Below are 25287 nucleotides of genomic sequence, written 5' to 3' on the forward strand. Positions count from 1 at the left end.
AGTGTGCATTTCATGCTAAGAAACAGCATTAACTGCAATAGAATATGAATACCAGTGGGAGCAGCCGCACGCGCACGCTAAAAGTGCACTCTGATAGGATTTTACCCCAATTTACTCCGAATATTTAGCACTAGTTTCTTAGTGCAAAATCCACCCTTCCACCCAAAATGAATGCGAGGATGCATTTTGCACCAAGAAAATAGCGCAGAGCAGACACCCGCATTTACTAGGTGCTCTCTTGCAGTAGGATTTTTTCCCCCCTCAAAATTACTCTTAAATACGGCAGCGGGTGTAATCACATTATCATTGGTAATTTCAAGTCAAAGAGTAATTCAGAATTACCAAAATTACTCAGATCACTCTGGTGTAATTAAAATTAGGTCCAGGCATAAATGGCACTAAATAGTTCTTCACATCACATTCATACCCTGGGGCACCACCAAACCAGGTTGAAACCACTTTGTGACATCCGGTAGATATAGACTGCAGGTTCAAACTATAGGACTAGAGTGTAGCAGGTGTGTAATAGCATCTCTGGACACATTTAAAATGGATAAGCCTGTCTGACATGTAAAAAGAGCTATCTAATTTGTGTACAACAGTAAGTCCACTTGTTTGTGGATACTTAAATGACCCAGGTCAGTCTCCCAATGCAATCGGACTCCATTATGCCCCGGTTCATTTGGTGAGGTTATCTCCTTATAGATGTTTGAGAAAATGTGTAGGCATTAGTCACATCTATGGACAAAGCTGCTGCCTTAACGGATTAGTTTGCTCTGGGAGAGCTGGAGGTATGATTTTAATTCGTGCTTCGTGTTCTATAGTACAACCATACATATAGGGTTTGCGAGGTTGCCACATAACCTCTATTGTTTCTAAGGCTACATCACTGCTATTTCTCTCATGTATACAAATTTAAGATCTATCAGCTGCCGCCACATACATCTTTCTAGCACAATCGGCAGACAGGCACACCACTGTACAGGCACCGTCAGAGAGTAAAGAAGGCCAAACGCACGTCGACTCTAACCAGACCCACGTGTACTGCGCACACCTTGAAGAATCCAGCACAGGCCGTTGGGAGAAGCAATGCTGCCATAAGTGGAACAGTAAAATCTTATTATGCATTCAGAGCCTCTGTGGCGGGTGTCACTTAACATGGGTGGCAGGGTGGGACATGGCGCTAAGGGTGGCGTGGTGGGAGAGGGAGGGCGGGATTAAAAAAAAAAGTAAATGTAAATAAAAAGAGAAAAAAAACACTTACATTTGAGGGGAGATGGGTTCATCTCTCCTCTGTCCTCTTCGCGGCTGCACAGGCTCCCAGCCAATCACAACATTGCTGACAGCAGCATCGTGATTGGACTGAGCGTCCTGCTTCACCGCTCAGACTGGTAATGGGAGCTTGTGCATGTTCTCTACCTGGCTGTGATACACACCTGGGTTGAGAACATGCAAAGTGTGCATGTCCTTTTGGCCAGCCGCACAAGGCTGGCCGAAAAGACATGCACACTTTGTGTGCACATGCCCTCCTCAGTCCCCTCACTCCAGCTCCGCCCTAGAAGGAAAAATCAGTGGGGCAACACTGCTTTGCCTTAGCGGAGGAGCCGCCCCTGCGGAGTCTGCAGTTTTAGGACTTGTCATTGTTCCTTACCACACCGGATCTCGTTTTTAGGAGTTAAATAGCTAATTTAAGAGCGGAGCTCCTGATTAGCACAAAAAAAAGGAAAGGCACAGGGGTGACACCTTTATGCAGCACCAATCTGTCACTTCCAGGGTGGCACCGAGCCAGCACAAAGCCATGCAGCGCCACCCAGCAGACCACAGCAGCATGAAGGAAAAAGTTTACAGAACAAGTCTGACGGTTATTCTAAGGTGGGAAATTTGGAGTCAGAAGTATTCAACAAAACAACTAGCGGTAAACTAGCATTGACTTTGTACCTCACTTGAATACATCACTGCTCTGTATTCACTGTTGTTCCGAGGACCCCCCCGTAGAAAAGACGTTAAAGAGCAACTACCAGTTTCTTAAGCACAGCCTACTGACTGATTGTGAAGGAGACCTTCCTACAACAGTTATCAGGTGGAAGGCGTCTAACTTCAAGAGACAGACATTTGTAGCTCCCTAGTATGTGTCCATAGTAAATAATGAGATAGGTGGACAATGAACCAATCCTATGTTACAATGAATATGACTGTGTTCAGTGATTTTAAGCAACCTAGAGGCCAAATTGACAAATACTTCCAAATACTTTATAGTACCCTCTAGAAAGATGTAACATGTACCGACTTACGGAATGTTATTGAGCAACTGGCCCCGTTATCTTCAAAATTAATTTTTATTGTCCAATGATTCATGATTTCAAAGGCATCATCATCTGTGTATGTTTGTCAAACTGTGGCTCTGGGCCCTAAAAAATAATGTGGCACAGAAAAAACTGCAGAATTGTCCTATATAGAATTCATGGTTTGTGGTCCTTCACTGGATGGACAACCAAGAGGTTACACTGTCCTTTCACAATAAAGGAATGTTGTTTGTAATGATTCATTCTTCCCAAGCAGCTTTCTCACTCCTTTTCAAGACACAGGAAAGGAATCTGGGAGACTCCTTTACAGAAAGATGGAAGCTAACCAGGACACACAACCTTGCTGATGTCAGGTTGTTAGCAGACAGTAACAAAACGATGGGTGGACGCTGAAAGCCTTCAAACAGTTTTGTAACGCAATGGTTAAAGATCAGTGTGTACGGATGTGGTTAACATGGTTTATCATATAGACTTTAGAATTAGGGCTCACAGATAGAGGAAGGAGAAGTCACAACTGACAAATTATAAAAATATGCACAAAAGCATATATCACTGCTTGACGGACATGGACATCTTCCAATACTGCTTTTTGAGGACCATGTTGCAAGATACCCCAGGGGCCTTTTGGTTGCTACATACCTCTGACATCCACTCTGTCCCAAATAAGTCACAACAGCTTTTCCTGTGGCTAGTTTCGGGAGGACAGTAGTACCATCTGTTTCAGTCCCTTCCCTTTCAAACTCTCTGCCATATGGTATTTATGAAGACGTTGACTCACTCGGTGGGCAATTTACGTATTAAAGGAAATATTAGTTTCTGATGACCTAGCCAATCTCAAGGCACAACTGTCAACAGGGCAGAGCCAGTCCCTGAACAGATAATATGTACCAGGCTCTGGAGATATGACTGACTGACGAAACTAAAGATAAAGACACCCTTCCCAGGTACAGTCCGAAATTAGTAATCAGTACCCTCTTTGACACAGGCTTAGAGGTGTCCCTCTCTATGGAGGAGACAATCAAGCTTCAACACTGCCTAAATGACTCTTCTGTAGAAGTTTAAAGGCCCATCCTGTGAGTTGCTAGTACACCAGTCACATCAACTTTGGTGGTTAATGCACCCAATACCTCTTTTAAGATATCTGTTCAGTTGGCTGCTGCTAAAATCCAAGAATTCAGAGCTTCAGGTTTTAGTCAACATAGCATGTGTGTAGCTTCATGCAGAAAAAATATATCAAATAAGGGGATAAACCACCCACAGAGCTAATAGCAATCATGACAGATGCTAGCTGCCTCTGGAACAAGTGTCGCAACCTTGAGTTGCTGCTTGCAGCTGGGGAGGTGAACAGCAGTAACAGCCAGCAGTTTTAAGAGCATGGCAGGTTATGAGAACTTTTGGGATTTCCTGATCTCTTCTAGATGAAAAATTAAGTAGCCGAAGTCTGTCTAAATGGAGGAGCTGTGGAAAGCAGAACTCGGAGTATTTAAATGGAAGAAAATTCTTACAGAAAAAAATGTCTGGGATCAACACTTTAGAAAATGGTAAGAGACAAAGGGAGGAGTCGGTTCACTTAATCATTGACAAAACAAATTTTCATGAGATCGAAAGGAGCTTGAATCCATCTCTACTTAACGTGCCCTCATAAAGATGTCCTTGGTGATTCATTTAATGCAAATCCAAATATCAATCAACTGGAAGCCCTCCTGGCTCACCAAAAGACTCAAGAATGAAGCCTAACCTCCAGCAGTCCACAAACAACTGCAGGCTTTCCCACAGATGGAAACATAATAATTCAAGCCTTTAGAGGTCGGAAAAAAGGTTCACAGGTCTTCTAAGCAGTACATCCAAGGCATATGTGCAATACAGTATTTTATCAACAACTTTGGAGCTGTTATGTAATTTTCTAAACACAAAACTCATTTATTGTGGATGCTTCAAATGGAAATGTGTTTTTTTCAGCAGTTGGTCAAACTTTGCATGTTGAGAATTCTCATTATTTCTACTTTTTAAGATTACAAAATACTATTAATAACACATTTAGCACTCCATGCTTAACAGTACTCACTTATACTGCCGTAGCATCAAATGTTATTTTCGTCTTGTGTTGTAAAAGCTATGTATATGAATATATGGATCATATAGTGCAGAGGTCTTCAAACTGGGGGGCGGGCCACCCTAGGGGGGCCTCAGGTGATCTCAGGGGGGGGGCCCCAGACTCTGGCCAAAATAAATATTATACAGATAACAGGCCTTTGTTTTAAGCAGAAGCATGTTATTGTAGTTTTAAAAAGGTAACAGTACTTAACTGCAATGTTGAAATAGGTTTAGACATATTTAAACATTGCCATGTTTATAAAATAATTGTGAATAAATCTGAGGGGGGGGGGGCAATGATTTTTATTTTTCAACTGGGGGGGGGGGGGCGCGGCATTAAGAAGTTTGGAGACCCCTGATATAGTGGCATAGTGAGCAGAAACGTCAGGAAAGGCATTTCACTAAATAGCAAATCCAGTGGTTTAATCTGAAAGTCCTCTGGAAGACCTGAAGCTGGTAGTTAACTGAGTCTTAAAACTGCTGCGAGCCAAACTCCTACTAATTTTGTGTTCAGTGTTTTTGTTTTACACATAGCTGCTACCAGCCAGTGCCAAAACAGGTAAATTGTGCTAGTAGCAATAAAGGTGCTAGCATCTTGGTTTCAGAATGTTCTGGAGGCAAGGCCATTGTAGTCTTCAGAGTTGAGACAGGGAAGGTGTTTTCACCACAACTGGTTCTGGAGCGAATGCTCCACAGATGGGAAATCTGGAGGTGTCATCTTAATGCAAAGACAGGGACGCTCCAAAAGAGAACTATGAAGAGTGATTTACAACAAGCAGCTAGGTCATTAGCCATTTAAGCTTTAAACCCCCACCTAAATATATATTCGTTTTCCTCATATATCCATTCCAACTGTTTAATTTGGAAAAGTAGAAGCTATTTTGTTGATCTTTCAAAGAACCTGCGTTGATTACAGCTAGAAACCTCAATAACCCTACTTCTTGTTGATAACTTCGCCGCTGAAGCTTACAGCAGAAAGCTATATTTTCATAAAAGACTGAGCACGTCGCTAAAAGTGCCTCTATTACGGTTAGGGAAAAGCCCATAGGGTATTTTCTTCTAAAAAATGTTTCTTTTTTTTTTTTTTTTTCTTTCAAGACTACGAATCTAGGAAATACCACTACAAGTCACACTTAAATAAGGATTTATTGTATTGTTTAGAACTGTACTATTTTCTTACTATATCGGGGTGTTTATGGAGCACGGACCTAACTTTGAGCACTGTATAAAGCTGTACCAGTACGTGTACCAGATATGGATTGCAGAAGAGAGGAAAAAACGTTTCCGAAAACCGGCAGCAAGGGCTGTTCCAGGTCACCGTGAAGAGGAGGAGACTACCCAGAAGAGGAATGAGTTTGTAGTTGTAAGGCAGGGATGTGTCTATAAATGTTTCCTTTAGCACTGTGGAGAAGGAGACAGTGTGTGGTTAAAGGGGAGGGCGATCCACAATTACTGGGTAGAGGACTAACAAGATAAAACATATTACTGATTTAGATCAAAACAAAATTATAGATTACGAGGAATTTGCTAGCAGGCATTGACTTGGAAAAAATATTTTAAGCAGGTTTTGAAGGTTTAAAGGGTCACCAAAGAACATATATTAAAAGGAGGGAAGTCCAATGAAGAATAGCATTTTAATAAACCGAACTGCGAAACATCAGACAGGGAGAGATGTAAGAAAAAGCCAGGACGATTTGTGGATTTGAAGAAAACCTACAATGAAGATTGCCTAGAGTTCGAAAGGCACAGAATTGGCAACATCACTACAGCATTTAGCAATCACTGTGGGGTTTTACTTAGATAACCATATGCAATTAGGTTAACTATTAAAGAAGTCTGCAAACACACACTGCGAGAACCGAAAGTATTACACAATACATTAATCTACAAATCTTCAGAATCAAGACTTAAACAAGCTCACCCAGCCTTACATTTGGGGGGACATAAAGGTTTTCTGCAGTTACATCAAAGCATAAACATCTGCACAAAGGGAAAAGTACGAACCACATAGGTGCTGACAGTTTCAGTAACCACACTTCTGACAGGTATTTTTGTGCTTCCGGCAGAGGGCTGGGCAGGAGAGGCTGGTAGGACTGGAGGGAGTATGGCAGGTGGTGGAGGTGGCGTTGGCAGAGGTGGTGGAACAGCAACAACAGCAGGCAAAACTGTAGGAAGAGGCGGCATTGCATGAACTGGTGCAGGTGCAGGAGCAGGAGCAGGTGAGGGTGGCAGTGGAGGTGTCTTGGCAAGACTAACAGTAGCTGTTGATTTAGCCTCTGCTGCGGAGACCACTTTGCTGATGACTCTGCCAAAAGAGAAATAAACAAGTGTTGAAGTCAACCTTTTTAATGAAAGCAACCATTATGTTCAACATACTTTTGTTTTTACACCAAATTTAAGATCATATGACAGAATGTGCCTTCCCCAGACTGTAGACGCACCACCATCAAAGATGGGGATGAAATCGCTAAGTGTGAGCACATTTTAATTTCGTTACTATTTGCAAACCAATGTTTAAGCTCAAACAACGATAAAGAAGTTGGTGATGTGGGGCAATGTTAACATTTTCTTAAATGCCAACTATTGCACAATCGTGAGAATATCAGCCTGCAACCAAGGTGCCAATATTTAATGAGAACCAGTAGGGTGGCGTTTCAAACTTTGATCTCTTAATGCTGTTCTAGTCTGGATTTATGCAGAACAAGGATTTGCTGCTTCACAGTACCTGTGCTCATTTTGTAAAAACTACTTCTGTTCAACAAATCCCTCTTTTCTTTGCTCATTTTATTACTTTTAATGGTGATGCTGAAGTCATTAAGTACAGAAACGTGTCATGGTCTCCCCACAATTTTGGCAATACAGTAGGTTGTGGAGGTGGCGTTGTCAGAGGAAGAGCGACAGCAGCAGACAAATCAGTAGAAAGAGGGGGCTGTAAAGTGAATAGGGTGAAATTTGATACAATTTTGGGTTACTTCATTAAAGATCCTACACATAGACAACAGCAAATATCAGACTGTATTAAGACCATAGTCGGGATGAAATCTTTGTTTTCTTTATTTTCGTATTTGCTCATAGTGATTAATTCCTCGTCAAGTGGCCTTGGGCAGGGCAAAGCAGAAAGAGAAATAGCTAAATGCCCAAATGCAGCATTTCGGATGATACAGATAGTAAACACAGAATTCCCAGTTTTGAATAAGTCTGTCTTTGACCACGAGGGTCAGAAAAGTTTTTAGAGACAAAACACTTGAAGAACAACCTTAGTAAAAACTGTCAAACAAATCTTTTTAATTTCATACCTGCTGTAGGCACTGGCACTAAAAAAAGCAGGCCTTCCCACTTAATCTTAAACAGCATGTGGTAATAAAACACCGGAAATGGAACTATGTGGAGCAAACCATCCGTGGTGGACATTCTGAATCAAATCCATTTCAGGTTCTCAAAGGATAAAACCGTGCCAACTCGGAATAGTGCTTATGAGCATAAGGCAACATTCTGTAAAGGGAGACATCAGGAAAAGGCTATAGACATATTTTATCAGTTAAGGAATCATGAGAAAAGAGAGGTAGGAACAGGCACATGGTAAACTCATCTTCACAGGGAAGGTATTAGAGAACTAACTAATGTACTACATTTGAGAAATAAAGAAGATAAAATGATTTCCCATTAATTAACCACGAGTCAGAACAAAATATATAACTTTTTATGATCTGGAAGGAACGGAAATTAATTAACTCCAGGCTGAGGAGGAGCAATATCTTTAGTGAACCATGAAGGCACGGGATAATGCATTCAGGCTAGGGAGAAGAAAGAAAATAGGGGTCTGTAAGTCTATTAAGCCCACTGCAGAAAACATAGTTCATGCAGTTATGCTAATATGTCAAGGGTATTGTAAATCTGTGCAGCATATGCAGCTTTACAACAGAAGTCTAACCTGAGAAGCACATTACATAAGACTTGAAAATCGCTCAGGATAGTTTATCCTGCACTGACAACAAGGAAACTGATCTTGCACATAACAGTAAAACTAGCACAAGGTCCACAGAAATTCAGCAAGAAGCAATTCTTCTGTGGTGAAATGTAAATCACCCGACTGGACAGAGCCTACCTACTGAGTCTACTTCATCTACCGTGAAGCAAGCCAATTCATCATGGCAACAGCATGGGACACGGAATCACTCAAACAAAAACGTAAACAGGCAATGAAAACAGATCTAAAAGCACAATATGGAACACAGAGTTCAGTTAATAGAAAGTACGTTTGAAACGAAATCCACAAAATGTGAAAACAATAGGCAATAAAAAATATGATGGTTCTGTGACAAGGCAGAGCTAGCACACGCACACTCCGTTCCTATAATGAGAAAGGAGCTGAACGTTCAGAATATCTCAGTAGTAATTAACAACAGGATAATGGACCAGTAAATTCTTGACCTGTGACTCATAACATGGAATCCTGGAATGAACAATCTACAGTCTAATCACAACCAGAATAGGGAACCTGTTACTATATGCTGCTATGTGCTCTATGTTTTGCCACTAAATTAATCACGGTCAACTAATGAAATGGTTACTTACCAATAGGAGTAGTTTTGCAGCTTGAATAGTTTTCTGGATTCACATGCTGGACATTATTCCACCATCTAGTGGTTGGGTCCAGAATTGTCTTTTCCTTCCTTTTTTTTTTTTTTTCTTCTGTGGGCACCACTGACTACCATTTGGTGGTATCCATCGCCTTATCTGATGTCAGACGGCACCCCGGATGTTCCTGAGCGTAGTCTCCATCTTCAGATCCTTTTTTTTTTACTTTCCTGGTTAATTTTGTGTTGTTTCCTGCTTCCCACATTGGTGCGTCCCCTCCCATTTCTGAGGAGGTGGCTGGGTCACATGTGAATCCAGAAAACTCTTCAAGCTGCATATCTACATTTACTGGCAAATAACCATTTCGTTTTGCAAAATGAATCCTTTTATGGATTCACATCCTGTGCATTAGATTATATAGACGTATCTCCTCTCACAGGTTGGTTGGGATAAAATGAGGTGTTAGCAAACAGGTGTTGTAGTACTCTATCCCACCTGTGCCTCCTTGCTCATTTGGATAGCCACACAATAATGTTTTGCAAATGTGTATGGTGAAGCCCATGCTGCTGACACACAGATTGACTCTATTGGGACATTTGCTAGGATCCCCAGAGTTGCGCCCTTCTTTTGTGGTGAATGCGCTACTGGACGTGTTGGCAGTGTCATTCCCGCTGTAGCATAGCAGGCTTGTATTGTTTCCCCAATCCATCTTGAGATTGTTCCTTTAGATACTAAGCCTTGGCAAATGAGACAAAGAACTGATTTTGATTACAGAACTCTGTTTCTTGTAGATAGTACATTAGAGCCCTCCTTAAATCAAATTGTGCACAGCTCTTTCTGTTTGTGTTTTTGGTTCCTTGAAGAATGATGGTAGTTGAATACTTTTGCATGAAAATGAGTTACTACCTTTGGCATGAACTGTGGGTTCGTTCTGAGAACCACCTTGTCCCTGTGTATTTGTGAGTTCAGTTCCTGTATTGTTAGTGCCTGCAATTTTCTTACTCGGTGTAGCGATGTGACTGCAATTAGGAATGCTGTTTTCAGCGTTAGTGATTTTAGATCTGCTTTGTGCATAGGTTGAAAAAGCTTTGTCATTAATTGTGTTAGCACAATGTTTAGGTTCCATAAAGACGCTGGAAATGATCTTGGTAAAGTGATTCTTTTTTGCTCCTTCTAGGAATCTCTTCACCACTGTGGATGTGAAGAAGTTGCTGAAGTGCCTCAAGTGTAGGCCAGTATGGCTGCCGAATGTACCTTTAACGATGAAAAAGTTAGTCCATTATCTAATAGATGAGTGAGATACATTAACACAGTTTTGTGTCGGGTCCTTGTCTCCAAATGTTTATTTGTGCACCAGTTAATGTATCTTCTCCATTTTGCTGCATAGCATTTCTTTGTAGTAACTTTCCTAGCTTTCTCAAGGATTTCCATTGTACTAGGTAATATCTGTAGGTGTCCAGATTTTAAGTATTCGGGAGCCAGGCCGCTAGGCTGAGAGTTGTTGGTTCCGGTGGACACTCTCCCCTCCGGAATCATTAGCAGGGCTTGTTCTGCTCCCATTGTCATCATTTCATCTCTGGACCTTCCAGTAGGTCTGAGTACCAAGTCTACGTGACCCATAGTGGCACTATGAGAATGTGATGTGTCCCCTGCAGCGGCGGCTGGCTCGTATTTAAAAGTGGGGGGAGCGGGGGTGGAGGGGTTTTGCGGGTGGGAGGGTACAATAAGAATTCTTTTTTTAAATTTATTTTTAAAGGCACTTACCTGACGAAAATCTTCTCTCCTCTCGCCATCTCTCCCAGCTCCAACACACAACTGTCACGGGACCCAGGAAACCGCACAAGCCAATCCCAATGCTAGTTTCATGCTGGTAACCAGCAGGAAGCCAGCGTCGTGATTGGTGGGAGCGTCCTCTCTCAGCACTCACTGGAGTGCTGGAGGCCTGTACTTTCTCTAACCCACCTGTCTTAAAACAGCTGGGTTAGAGAAGTTTAAAGTGCGCATGTCAGGCTGACTGTCACAAGACGGCCCAGCCAAAGGGACATGTGCACTTTAAACAAATGCACAGCTTTCTGCTGCCACTCAGTAGCAATTGCCCTGCCCAGTCCTGACACTCTGTTCAAGGCGGACTGCTGAAAAATAAAATGGTCAAAAACAAAGTTTATGACCATTTTATTTTTCCGTTCAGGGGCATTTGGGGTGATGCTCCTCCGCCCACGTGGAGGGGCCGCTTCAGGTCCCCTGTTGTCAGTCTTTCTCCAGCGCCTTTAGTATTAGGGATATTGGAGAAAAGGTGTAAGCAAATCTCCCAGACCAGTTTGACAGGGCATTCTCCTCTGATCTGAGGTGCTGAAACCTGGAGGCGAATCACTGGCATTTTGCTGTTGCAAACAGATCTACTTCTGGTCTTCCCCAGACCTTGAAGATCTTCTCCAGTACCTGTTGTTTTAGTTGCCATTCGTAAGAACTGCTTTCTTGTCTGCTCAATCTGCCCATTTGTGTTTTCGTTTCCTGGCAGATGTACTGCTTGCAGTGTGATCTTCCCAGGCATCGCCCATTGCATATCTCTGGGGCTAGTTTGCTGAGGATGAAAGATTTTGTTCCTCCCCATTTGTTGATGTAAAACATCATTGTTGTGTTTTCTGTTTGTATTAGTACAGTTTGACCTATGATGTGTGTTTGGAATGCCTTCAGGGCTAGGAAAACTGTTGTCATTTCCAGATAGCTGATGTGTTTCAGAGAATCTGTCTTGCTCCATTGTCCCCTTATCTTGAGGTTGTCTGTGCGTGCTTCTCAACCCTTGTGGGATGCATCTGTTGTAATGGTCACTGTTGGAGTTGGTTTCTTATATTGTCTTCCTATTGTCACGTTCTTGGATTGCCATCATTGTGCTTCCTTTTGTATCTCTACTGTGACAACCACTAGATCCTCCCAACTCCCTGTGGCTTGTGACCATTTGATGCAGATCCAGTCTTGTAAAGGGAGCATATGCAGTCCTGCATGTTTTACTAATTGTATGCATGATATCATGCCCATTAGTTTCACGACTGTCCTCACTGTCAGAGACTATCCCTTCTGATAAAGGCAACCTTAATCTGTGATCACCTGTATCCTCTTCTGGACAGGGTAAGCACAGGCTGTTCTTGAGTTTAATGTCACTCCCAGAAACACCTTTGTCTGCTCTGACTTTGGGAATGACTTCTTGTGGTTTATTGAGAAACCTATTAGTCTACAGTGTTGGTTACTGTCTGAATATCTTCTTGCCTTCATGAGCCAGTCGTCTAACTAAGATTATATATATGGATACCGGGCCTTCTTAGAAATGCTGCAACTGCAGCAAGGCACTTTGTGCAGACTTGTGTGAAGACTTTATGCCGAAGGATAGCACTGTGAACTGGTAGAGCACTTAGTCTAAAACAAATCTGTGGTATCTTGTGTCTCCTTGATTCATTGGAATGTGTAGGTAGGCATCATTTAGGTCTAAGGTTGCCATATAGTCTCCTTTCTTTAAGAGTGGTATAAATCCTTGGAGTGTTATCCTGAATGTTGGGTACAAATGAATTTGTTTAAGCACCTGAGATCTAGAGTTTGTCTTGAGTTAGCTCCTGTTTAGGGACCAAAATGTAAGGAGGAAAGTTTACCTTGTTTATTTCCCGTGTTGGTAACCTTTTGATAGCCTTCTTGTGTAAGAGTTCTTTCATCTCTTCCTTAGTTGTATGAGCACTTCCTCTTGAAATATCTCGTCCCAGGGGAATTGGATGTGGTTCTTTGATTAGTTCTATACAGTATCTGTGACTTAGGTTCAAAATCCATTTGTGCAAGGTGATTTCTTCCCATTCCCATGGATAGTTTCTTATTCGGCCTTCCACTGGTGTTATGTGGGGGCAGGTGGTGTTTAAATCACTTACTGGTTGCTTCTCCCACCTCGAAGAGTCTGACCTCTCCCCCCTCCTCGTTACAGAAAGGGATGTCTAGCAGGGTGTTGCCGCTGTTGGTGCATCGCCTACTCTGTGGCTTGGTGTGGGCTGCCTAGTGGTTGCTGCTGTTGCCGTCTTGATGTAAAAGGCACTCTAAGTCTTTGGGTTGTTCATCCTCCCCTTCTGAGTGCGCCGCTATACTGTAGAACCTTCACTGCTTTGGCTGTTTCACTGTCTTTTTTCAGTTGTAAGGACTCATCAACCACCTCACCAAACAGGGTGTCACCTGTAAAAGGCATTTTGATAACAGAGACTTTTACCTCTGGCTTGAACCCAGACACTTTGAGTCATGCATGTCTACTCAAAGTTGTTCCAGTGCACATCTGCCTGCTGGCAGTGTCCGCCGCGTCCAGGGCTGATTTTAGACATGTATTGGCTATGTTTTGGCCCTCCTGCATGATTGCCTTAGCCCTCCTCTGGAAGATGTTGCATGAGGGACTCCGTATTGTCCCATTGTTGGTGACCACCTCTACTTAAAAGGGCATTGGAGTTGGCAATCCACCACTTGGTTGCAGCCTCCCTCTCCATTTTTCTCCCCACCATGTCTAGTATCTTGTTCTTTTTTTCAGGTGGTGGTCCTGTGCCAAGGAATTCCCTTGTATTTAGGGTCTTGCGTAGATGCTTGTATTTTTATCTAATCGGGGGGTTACTGCTTTAGGAGTAGCTGGGTGTCAAAAGGTCTCCTTTCCCTGATCTAATATGTTGGGAAGCATTAGTAGATAGAGATTCCCCTTGCTGGCTGGCATTAGGTTCTTTAGAAGAAATCAAGAATCTCCCTTCTCTTCCTACAGCTGGACTCCATATGATTCTGCAACCCTTTTAATTAAGTTCTTGTACATGGAGAGGTCGTCTGGTGGAGATGGCCTCGAATGGTTGCTATCTACTCCTCCTTTAGGGGAAAATCAGCCTCAAGATCATGCCAGGATACTTACTCAAACCCTGTTGCTCCCTCGAAGTCCTTGAGTTCACAAAACTCCTTTTGCTCTTCCTTGTGGGGGTCTGGTATTGTTGGAGCCTCCAGGATAGATTGGTCGTCATCACTGTCGAAAGACATCACTGTTTTTTGTGGGATCCAAAACTCTTAAGGAGTCGTCAAACTCCTTTCTATGCAGTAGTGCTGCAATTTTTACCTCAAGTCTTCTTTTCTTTCTCTTAACCTCAAGTTTTTTTCTCTTCGGCGATGAGCATCAGTGAAGGCCTCTTTTTTTGCATCGACTGGTCAGCCACCTCCAGAGCCTTGGTCTTTTATCTCGTTCCCTCTCAAGCGGAAAGAATCATCAACGGCTTTGACAGTCTAGCCAGCATCAGTATCCCTCGGTCAGGATCCGTGTGGCTCCTTTGACTTCAGCTGACCTTCAGTCGACAAATGTTTTGGCGCAGAGGTTACATTTTGGGGCATACTGTGAGTGTTTTGACTCAGGGCCCTTTGGTGGTTTCGTTACCTTGTGCCTTGGGTTTTTGGTGTCCTTCAACAGTTTCTTCGCCACATGTTTCCTTATGACATTGGTCGCATATGTTTTGACATCAGATTCCTCACCATGACCTGTCTTAGCCTTCTCAATGTTTTCCTCATCACTTGAGAGGCTGAGGTTTTTCAGTGAAACCTGCGTCGTCTCAGTGCTGACCATAGTGGAGTGTTCCAGTCTGTATTTTCAAGGCCCTGGCCACGAACGCAACACAGGCCATGCAATCCTCATCTCAGTGGTCTTCAGGTAGGCAAAGATTGCAGACCTTGTAGCGGTCTCTCTGGGTGAATATGTGGTGGCAGTTAGGTAGAATGTAAAGGAAGTGTTTTCCATGGCCCCTACCTGCCTTCATTCTCCAACCACATGGTTGATATCGGCAGGATCCCCCTCTCTCAGATCGTCATTCCTCAGCGAATCTACGTTTTTTTTTTTTTTTTAAACGTTTTCGAAAAAACTTTCGGAGCTCCTCAGTTTCTTCCAGACCCAAAGGTGGAAGAAAAATCTTAAGATGGCGACTACGCACAGGAACATCCGGGGCATGGTCTGACATCACATAAAGAGATGGACATACCACCAAACGGTGGTTGACAACGTCCACAGGAAAGAAAAAAAAAAAAAGACGACAATTCTGGACCCAACCACTAGGTGTCAGAATAATGCCCAGCATGAGAATCCAGAAAATAACTCATGCTGCAAAATTTAAGTTATTCTGACACTAATTTGCACTGCACCTTTCATATGCCAGGATATGAAGACCAAACATTAACAGTCATGGTAATAGATACCATGCATTCTGCAAAATAACATTTTGCATAGGAGTTAAATCAGTTGCTCTGTATTTTTATTTAATTTCTACAAACAAACATCGTCTAATCTTTGTTCAGAGAAATTAAATAAAAATACAAAGCAACTGTTTTCAATGAAATCTAGGTGTAAATGTATTTGAGAACTAATCAAATAATTAAAAATAAGAGCTGGACGACATCTACATTGGGTTACTACTTTCTTTGTTTCACAAAACTGACAGCTTTAACTAAGGTGTAAGTGTCAGAGTGAAATTTTACTTATAAGATAATTTGGAACTTAATAGCTTTTAACTGGATATGAGATACTTCATGCTATGTACTACTGGATTCTCAGCATTAAATTATGTCAGTTTTTCAGTGATGAGTTTCTACCATGTCTTGAAATCAAAGCAATGTGGTGTATCAGTAAAGAAAACGTTACTAGCCAGGGAATAAATATTCTTTCTATAGTAGTTATTGGGTCACTGATACACACACTCCAATTTAGGCACCCCCAAATTGCAACTTAATGAAAGTCTTACAAAAACGTATCAAAAAAATATAATTCTGAAATGTTTTTTCTGCACTTCAAATTCAGAATTCTTAAAGCCACAATATTTAAACCCTCCCCATTTAATAGGGAGATAATCTCCGACTGTTTGGTCTGTGATTTGGGTCTCAAAATACCCTTAAATTATATTAGGAACACTGCCAAGGGTTGGGACGCCCCAAGTTGTTTTCATTTCCACACATATTGAACAAAAGGGAGGTCGGCTGGGCCAAGAAGGATTTTCTGAGATTAGCATCTGTTTTTAGAGAAGGGAAAAAACTGGAGAAACCATTTGTGAGAGTTTGCATTATGTATAAGACCTGTCAGGGTACTGAAGCCTATCTTTCCCAGGTAAAACATGTTTTGGAAAGGTCACTCTGGACTAGGTTCAGGTTGGGCTCTATCAGGTGCAATCTGCTTCCCATTGAGACAATTTGATTCTAAATGTATACATGTGTGCCCTTGTGACTATACCTACCTCAAGACACTGATGCACTTTAATTTATTCGGTAAATGATATGAACTTTTTAAGCAAAGATAAATAATATGAACCTATTAGACAAAGATTATTATTACCTATTTTAAAAACTGTGGGCTTTCGTCAGTTCAGGCCTGCATTTCATTACCTTTGCATGACAGCCAATATTGCTTTATGCTTATCTGTGAGATCTTTTCTTAAAAATGCAATACATCGGTGTAACTCTGTGAACTTTTGATTTTGTGATATGCAAATTCTATATTCTATTTATCGGATGTTTATTGTATATTTTAAGTGATGATTGTTCTTTTATGATTATTTTTAATAGTCAAATAAAGAGTATTGACTGACAACCCCTCCACTCTTTTTGTTTTTTAAACTCAGGGGGATAGAGTTCAGCCTTTTGAAACAATGAAGAATAGACTTATCAGTGTTCTAGCTCTTGAAAAACTCTTCCATCCAGCTGAATGATGGAATGGTCAGGTGGAGTGTTGTCATGGACAGGAAGGTGCTCTTCTCAGGGACAAAAGAATGACATTCACTAGACAGCTGAAGAAGGCTCAGTAGATGGAAGTAACGAAGGCTTGTGAGAAAATGACATGCATAACAAGATTATTCAGTATAACGACCTCAGCTGTATAGAGTTTTATGATTAAGAAGCCTTTAAAATATACTTTTAAAAATGAACATGTGCCTTTCACGCAATGCAGCAGTTGAATCTTTTTTAGGTTGAGGGGAATATTAGCAAGAACATTACATCATTGACTTGAAACACTGATGACTACTTTGACTTCTCAAAATGTAGAGGAAGTGCCACATTTCTAGAATCTTAAACTAAAGACTATGCAAATACGTTCTAAATGCATTTTTCCTTCCAAACATGATTCTGGAACATGTGGTATCTAACAGGATCAGGCAACGGGATAAAAATTGAATTGAAAGGTTTCCTTAAACAAGCTTATGGAATTCTGAAGGAATTTATCTGGTTTATTTTTCCCCATTTTATCAGCAAGCTATTAAACGTAGGACTTGGTTTAAAAAAGTGGTTTCTTGCAGGAAAAGACTTAACTAAAAATAATTCTGCATATGACATCTGCAAACAATTTGCTACCCATTTAAAGGGCTCTTCAATTGCAGATGGCTCCCAAGGATATTAAAGTTTTGGATAAAATTTCAGACAAGCAACAGGTGAAACTGCAGATATCAGTAACGGGAGGAGTGAGTACTCAGTTTAGACAAATGCTTAAGGGACATCATGCAAGATTTATTCAAGTAGCCTCAATAGTTTGCATGTTTATTCAGAAAATGGACTGTATTCACATTATATGTTTTGTACACTTGTAATTATGTGAATCCTGGAACTCACATTTTCAAGTTAAACCTTAGCAAAATAAATCAGCTTTAAATTAGCCTGGGGACAGTTTAATCATCTGTATATTTAGGCTTAAATCAATCATGGATGAATACGCGCTACTGGTGCAACTTATGGGATAATGTTACATGCTGCGTCTTAGTTAAATGGAGACATCCCCTGCACAAATACCACATAATGGCCTAAACTTGCAAGAAAACTCAAATCCTTGTCTGTCATTGGGTCAGGACAATCCACTGGCAGAAAAGGGTAGATTTTAGTCTATATGCAGATCTTCATGTAATCATCTATTTCCTGGTGATTATGTGACTGAAATTCCAGAATTTCACAGCCTGCACTGTGAAAGGCTGATTGATCCATTTCTACAAATACAAAACATTTAATTTCATATTCTTAAGGATCTCTGGAAATGAGATGGGCAGTTGTGTGTAAAAATTAAAGTCTGAAGTCACATGGGAAAGGCTCTGTACATTAATTTGATTGTGAAGATAACTTTTCATTTTTCTTACAACTTTGAACATGGATGGGTGTTGGCTGTTATTTTTTACTACAAAACCCCAGACTTTAACGTGAAAAACCACATACAGAAAATAATTCGCACCAATTGGGTAGTAATCATATTGTTTGGAAGGAGTATGGGAAGTATGCAATTGAAAATTTGCACACCCCTAGTTTCCAGCACGCATTTTCCATTTATCTTGAACAACTGACATTTATATTATATTTGCTTGATCAGTTATCTGTACACACAGTAGGTTCAGCAGGTTCTAACAAAAACAGACAATTGCTCTGTACCAACATACTGCAGAATAAACATACAGGAGGGTGGAGCTTGATGCCGTGGAAAATGGTGGCTCTTTGTTAACGCTCAGAGGACAGAGGTGAAGCTGCAGACCATTTACTGCATCCCCACCTGCCTCGCCTCAATGCCGGATTTGGTTACCGGAATCCTCGGGACAACTTTTACGAGCTGGATTTTTTTTTTATCCTTTCACATGATTGCCAACCGCTTGATGACGGCGGTGCCCAGTGCAATGGAAGATGGTGGCTTACTGTTGAGATTTCTATAATGGGGAATGAGATCGTGGATTGCCTATTTTCTTGCTGCTTTGCTTCATACTACATAGAGAAAAGTTTTCCTCAGCAACAACACTGTTATTACAATAAACTGATCACCCTTACATATCTGTACTCATCGTGGTTTTAAGTCACAATGGAGATATATACAACAGGAAGCCTCTGGAGACAGCAAGGCAACAAAGTTGGACATTGCAGGGAAAGATGCCGATTTTATGTTTGAGCCCTGAAGATGGAAATGGAACTGCAATCCACCGATCCTACCCACGCTTATCTCCTTTTCACCAAATTGGTCTGTAGCAATCTTGAGAAGCAGCACATTCACTCTCAGTAATATCATTCACTGGGATTCTTGACTGCTAGAGGGGGACGGTGCTTCGCAAGACAGAAGACAGCAGTTCATGGTTAAACGGGGGTTTAATTGTAGATGCCTCTCCACTTTGTTTTGTGCTACACAGCTCTTTCTGAACAAATTAACTATTATAATTAAAAATTTGTTTCTACTTAATCATGCTCACATTTAAAATGATCTCTAACTGTGTTGGATTTCCAAGGACTGGTAAGACCTAGAAATTGTGGATCAGATGTGACAAAATATATAGGAGAAGGCATAATTAAAGACTTTTTTTTACTGCCTACAAAGTCTGCGCATGAAAATGATCTACTTAACGTTTTGGCATTGAAATGACTACTGCGTAGATTTATTCTAAGCATGGCTACACAAATAAAGTTAAGGAAAGGAGAAGCGAAGAGAAAGGTTCTCACTTATGGTTACTTCACCTGACAACCTATTGGTATTATATATTTTAGGGCATTTATATTGGACAAATTGTGCTTCTCTTTTGTGAAATAAACTGGTATTGCTTAACATCTTATTTGTACTTAAAACTCCATCAACCTTAGTACGTGGAAAAAACGGTTCTTGAAATCATTTGATCATTACCAGTAATGGATTAAAGTCTAGTTCCATTGACTGATTAACCTGGGACCACCATTTATTTTCTTACAGTCATCAATTGGTCCAATATTTTAAGGATTGCTTGCCTCTCTTGTCTATTGCAGTTCTCATGTCAAAATTCAGACATATTAGGCAATTATCAAAGAGTACGGCTTTAATGGCAAATCCTGCTAAGTAATTCATTGAATACAATGGCAAGCTCCCCAGATATTATTACACCAGCAATGGATACATTACTCAAAGAACTACTTGACATTAAAAATTTGATTTCATCTATAAACACAGCAGTTTCTGTGAATATTCTGGAAGCACAGGGTTTAAGATGGGAAGAAAATCAATTTCAATCTCAAATGCAAATAATGAAAGAACGTCTCACAGACGTCGAATCCCATCTTGAGAAAATTGCTGATATAGGTCAAAACATTTGATATTTACAAAAAAAAAAAAGTTGATTTAGAAGACTGTAGCAGAAGGATAAATGTGAGAATTATGGATCTTCCTGAGCAATTAGAGAAAGATGACACCTTAAAATTTCGGACTAACTTAATATCTACTTTAATGAACATCACCTTCACGCCTCAGCTTGAATTCCAACGTACTAATTGTGTGCATTCAAAAACCTTAATACGTTCTATACAACCTTGTGTTTACGACACCAACAGGCTAGCAAAATTATGAATGAAGCCAGGAAATATGGTCCATATATATATATTTATACAGCAAATTGCAAATTATTATTACAGTGGAATTCTCTGCACCCACAAATGTCAAAAGGAAACCATTTTTAGCAGTACGTCCTAAACTGAAAAAAGAGACATTATGGTCTTCTAGAACCGCAAATCACAATTGTAACTTTTCAAAGGAAAACCAAAGAATACTCGGAACCTCATGACTTAGAATCAGTTTTGAATGATTTAGATGAAAAAGAGTCAGTAATGGAACATAATGTAATGGAACATAAATCCTCCTTTTCCACCAACACAGGACCCATCAACTGTTTCTATCTCAGACATAGATGACCGAAAAAGATGGGAAACTGTTCAACATACTTCCTCTCATGGTGGTAAATTAAAAGCCTGAAAGAACTTACAATCTAGAGTTAAATCTAGACCACCTTTGAAATCTTGATCATACTTAATTTTGATTTCATATTTAAGGTACAGACATTATGGACTGGGCAATTGCAATATGTTAAATGCAATCTCATCATTCATTTTTTTTTAAAGAAAATTTATATATATATATATATATATATATATATATATATATATATATATATATATATATATACACACACAAATGTTTTTTTTTCATTATTCTCGATGATGAGATTTGGGGTACCTAAACTATTTATCTTTTCTTCTATTGGTATCGCCATCCTCACTTCGCCCTCAATCCGTGACGTCTGATACTCCTTCAGTTTAAAGAATTTTTCATTTACTGATCATACTTCTGATTGGTTATCACTCCTTAGATCCTTTTCATCATCTTTTCTTTTTTTCAGACTATAATATACCAACAATAATATTGTTTCCTACGTACATTTCCTTTACAGTTCTATTTATTCTAAATCTAATTATTTAACATATTCTGATCTCATATTTTATTATAAATACTTTTCCCTTATATCAATTTTTTACTTTTTTTCTTTTCTAGCTTTTGTTTTTCTACCCTTTTTTCATCCCTACTTGCTTTAATGTTGTTTTTATTTTTAATATGCAATTCCCTTAGACAAAACCACTAAAGATTGTTTCTTTAAACATTCATGGTCTCACATATTTTATTAAGAGGAAAAAAATACTTACTTTTCTTGGTAAAAATAAAAACAGATAGAGCATTATTACAAGAAACTCATCTTACTGCAGCAGAAAGTAATAAATTAAAGAGAGGCTGGGTTGGACATGTTATACATGGAAGTATTACTTCTAATAAGTCATCAGCAGATTGTACCCCTACACGAAAATGTGGTGTTGCTATCCTTTTTAATAAAATATACTTATAAGATACTACAAACTTGAGAAGACTTAGGAGGAAGATACATTTTTGCCAAAATTTGCATAAGTAACACTTTTTTGATTACTGGATAAAATGATGCCCCTTTGGATTCTAAAAAAAACTTTATTTCTCAACTCAGTAAATTATGATCTTCTGTTGGACCCACGTATATATAATTGGGAGGAGACTGGAATGTAACTATTGATCGATTTGTTGAAAGATCAGGGAAACCTGAAACCTACCATACCATAACAGACATTTTCTACTTGATCTCATTAAAGATTATGCACTTCAAGAACCATGGAGACTACTACACTCAGATGAATGGAACTGTTGCCATTCAATCCGGACGAGAATGGACTCCTTTTTAATCCCCCTCTACTCTTATAGTTAGTATCAAATACTGATATACTCCCTTGCAGTCTTACAGATCACTACATCATAGATACACACTTAGACATAAGATTGTCCCAGTCCCCAAAACCTATATGAAGATTTAGGGCCTTATTTTGAGTTTGGCGGGTGACGGAGCCCGCCTGCCAAACTTTTCGGAAGGAAAACCGCCACTCCGGTTTTCTGCCCGCTGGCCTAATTATGAGTTTTCCACTGGGCCAGCGGAATACTCATCATATCTTTGACTCTGGCTCATAATCAAGCCGACAGCAATATTGCTGTGCATCGGGTGCCCGTAACTTGGGCAGTGAAAAGTGCGACAGGGCTTTCCATGGGGGCCCCTTCACTGCCCATGCCTATGCACTTGGCATGGGCAGTGCAGAGGCCCCCAAACACCCCGTCTGCACAAGCCTTTGAATGGCGGTGGGACTTCCATGTAAAAGCCGGAGGAGAGGGGACTCGTAATTAGTACGGCAGCGTTGCCCTGGCCGATTAAGACCGCCGGCACCACCAGACTGTCGACTGGGGGCAACCTGGCAGTTCCAGCGGTCGGACCGTGCCAGCTCCGCCACGGTCGTAATGTGGAGACCAGATTGCTGCTTTGGCAGTGGCCGGACCTCCACGCCAGGGTGGTAATGAGGGGCTTAATCTTTCTTCGTACAAAACAACTCAAGAAAAAAACAAACTATGTTTACATGTCAATTTCTAAACTATAATGAGAATTTAGTTACCAGTGCATGTACATTATGGGGCTCAGGTAAGGCTATTATAAGAGGATTGATTACGAAAGACTCAGCTCTACTTAAAAAACCCTTAAATGACGCTATTTTAACTCTTGAGAGGGAAATCTCCATTCTTACAGATAAACGTTTTGGAAACAGAATCTCCAGAAACACTGAGGAAATTACTTTTCACACAACTCAAACTCAATTTTTACGCCTCACATGCTGAAAAATGCTTATTTCTTATTTTCATCATCACTGCGAAAAAGGGCGAAAAGCTGGGAGACTCTTAGCTTATCAATTGCGCCAACAGGAATCTTCCAGAGTAAACCCTGCTATTACAAATTCTAGTGGATATCTACTTACTTATCCCTCGGAAATATTCTCACAATTTCAAAATTATTATGAGTCACACTAGTCCTCTCTAAATCGTTTTGATCATAAGGAAGAAGACACTTTTTTTTTTTTTTTTTTACAAAGATCAATCTTCCAAAATTAACTCGGGACAAAGCAAAAGATTAAATGAAGAAATTACAACAGAAGAAATATTTAAGGCTATTGAAAGAAGATCCAGTGGAAGATGGTTTAATTATTGAAGTCTACAATATTACTAAAACACACATTTCCAATGTTTAAGTCTGTTTTTAATGAAGCATTACGCTTGAGGCACTTACCTTCAGACTTCCTATGTGCTTGTATCACTGTAACTCCTAAACCCGGCAAGGACCCCTTAGAATGCTCCAGACCTATTTCCTTGATAAACTCCGATGTTAAAACACTGCCAACATCTGAGCCACTCAACTAAACTTGGTTATTACATCCTTCTACTCCGCCACCCTTGTACAATTTTACATTCATTATGGCAACAACGTAATAATTCAAAGGTGAATGTTCTATTATCCTCAGATGCAGAAAAAGCTTTTGATAGAGTAGAAACCATGGAAAGGATGGGCTTTAGAAAATACTTTTTCACTAACTAAAGGCAAAGACTATTTTCCTACTATTGCTATTACATGTAGTGGTTTTACCTCCCGATACATCAACATTTACTGTGGTACAAGACAGGGATGCCCATTATCTCCATTGCTATTTGTTCTTGAACCATTGGCCACTGCTATACAAAATACAAATGTAAAAGGTATTATATGTCCTAATGGTGAAACTAAAACTTTTTACTATTCAGAAGGTATTCTTTGCCCCTCTCACACCCAGAATCCTCAGCCACTTCTTTGATTTTTCTTTTAAATAATTTCTCAACCTTTTCAGGTTACAAAATTAATTGGTGTAAATGTGAAGCTTTACCAATGGCTAATGCTACCACTATTGCTTCTATAGATGCCTCTCCTTTTAAATGGAAATGCTCTCAACTTAAATATCCTGCAATGCTTCTCAATCCTGGTTTAAAAACATAATGATGGACAATTTAAACCCTATTGTTGATCAAATTACAAGAGATTTTCAATGTTGTGTAGCCATTTTAGTTATTGCTCCATGCACGTTACTTTAGCACACTCGGCCTGCCGCTGTGCACTTTAACCCAGATATATTTCATTCAGCTTTGTTTATTATTTTAACAATAGCCACATTTGTGGTCTGGTTTTATTTCTCTCTATCTAGCTGTTCTTTACCAGGCCAGCACTATGTTCCTAAACAAGACATTCTTGTTCACTCTGTGCATCTCTCAAGGCTAAAGTAAGATATGTTGCCGGTAAAACGTGGTAACGCTTTCTGGTTTTCATAAAAATATACACATCCTTACATAGGGACATCTTCTCAGAACATCAGCTGTTTTTTTATAAAAACACTTCCCTGTCCCATACACGTTAGAGGGAGATTCCAGCCAGATGACCACGACTGTATGCTGACTGCTGAACGCTTTGCTACAGCTGCTTATGCAGACTTCAGGCCTTTGCTCAGGTATCGGGGATGATGTCTTCCTAGGGGAACCTGAAGGGCAGAACTAGAGCTTAACATACTGTGCTCTAACATAGCTTAGGTAGGAATTAGTCCATTGATTCTAGCGACAATATGGTAGTGTTATTTCTATGCTTTACTCTCCTTGTCACAATTTTAATCCTGTCATGCTGTGTCATCCTGGTGATTGCAGTACAAGCTTTATTATCTAAGATGCAGTTGATTCCTTAAAAACCTTATTGAAACATATACTGCCTCTGTCTGTCATTGTATATGTGAGACTAATGTAACTGAGAAACGGGTGAGATCTGAGTGACCACGATTTCCCTCAGGAATCAATTGTTTCATGCGCTCGGCTGCCCAATCATCCCTGCTCTTGGGTAGAGAGGAGGCACTGCTAATTAGCGGGAGCAAAACCCGGACTGGGGCGAGAGGTGTCATCTGTAGTGGGTTAAGACTCAGTCTCCCACACAGCAGACGATTCTGCCGCTCAAATCCAGTAGTCTCATTAAAATAATGAGCCTCCGCGACATCAACATTGGTCTCTCTTAAACCTATCACTGTGGGTTAGAATACAAACTATAAAAAAGAACTATTCGTACATTTAACTAAGCTTTATAATGAC

The 25287-nt window shown here is 40.3% G+C and overlaps 1 protein-coding gene across 3 annotated transcripts in view; it reads right to left on the reverse strand.

The window, feature by feature from the left end:
- TAF3 (TATA-box binding protein associated factor 3) overlaps positions 1 to 25287 on the reverse strand; it is a 473792-nt gene that overhangs the window by 42541 nt on the left and 405964 nt on the right. For all 3 annotated transcript variants that reach the window (XM_069229258.1, XM_069229257.1, XM_069229259.1), the window contains one exon: positions 6402 to 6702. In XM_069229258.1, the coding sequence (XP_069085359.1) occupies positions 6402 to 6702 (301 nt within the window). The remainder of the gene's footprint in view (positions 1 to 6401; positions 6703 to 25287) is intronic.

Source organism: Pleurodeles waltl, chromosome 4_1, assembly GCF_031143425.1.
Source record: "Pleurodeles waltl isolate 20211129_DDA chromosome 4_1, aPleWal1.hap1.20221129, whole genome shotgun sequence".
Classification (NCBI taxonomy): Eukaryota; Metazoa; Chordata; class Amphibia; order Caudata; family Salamandridae; genus Pleurodeles; species Pleurodeles waltl.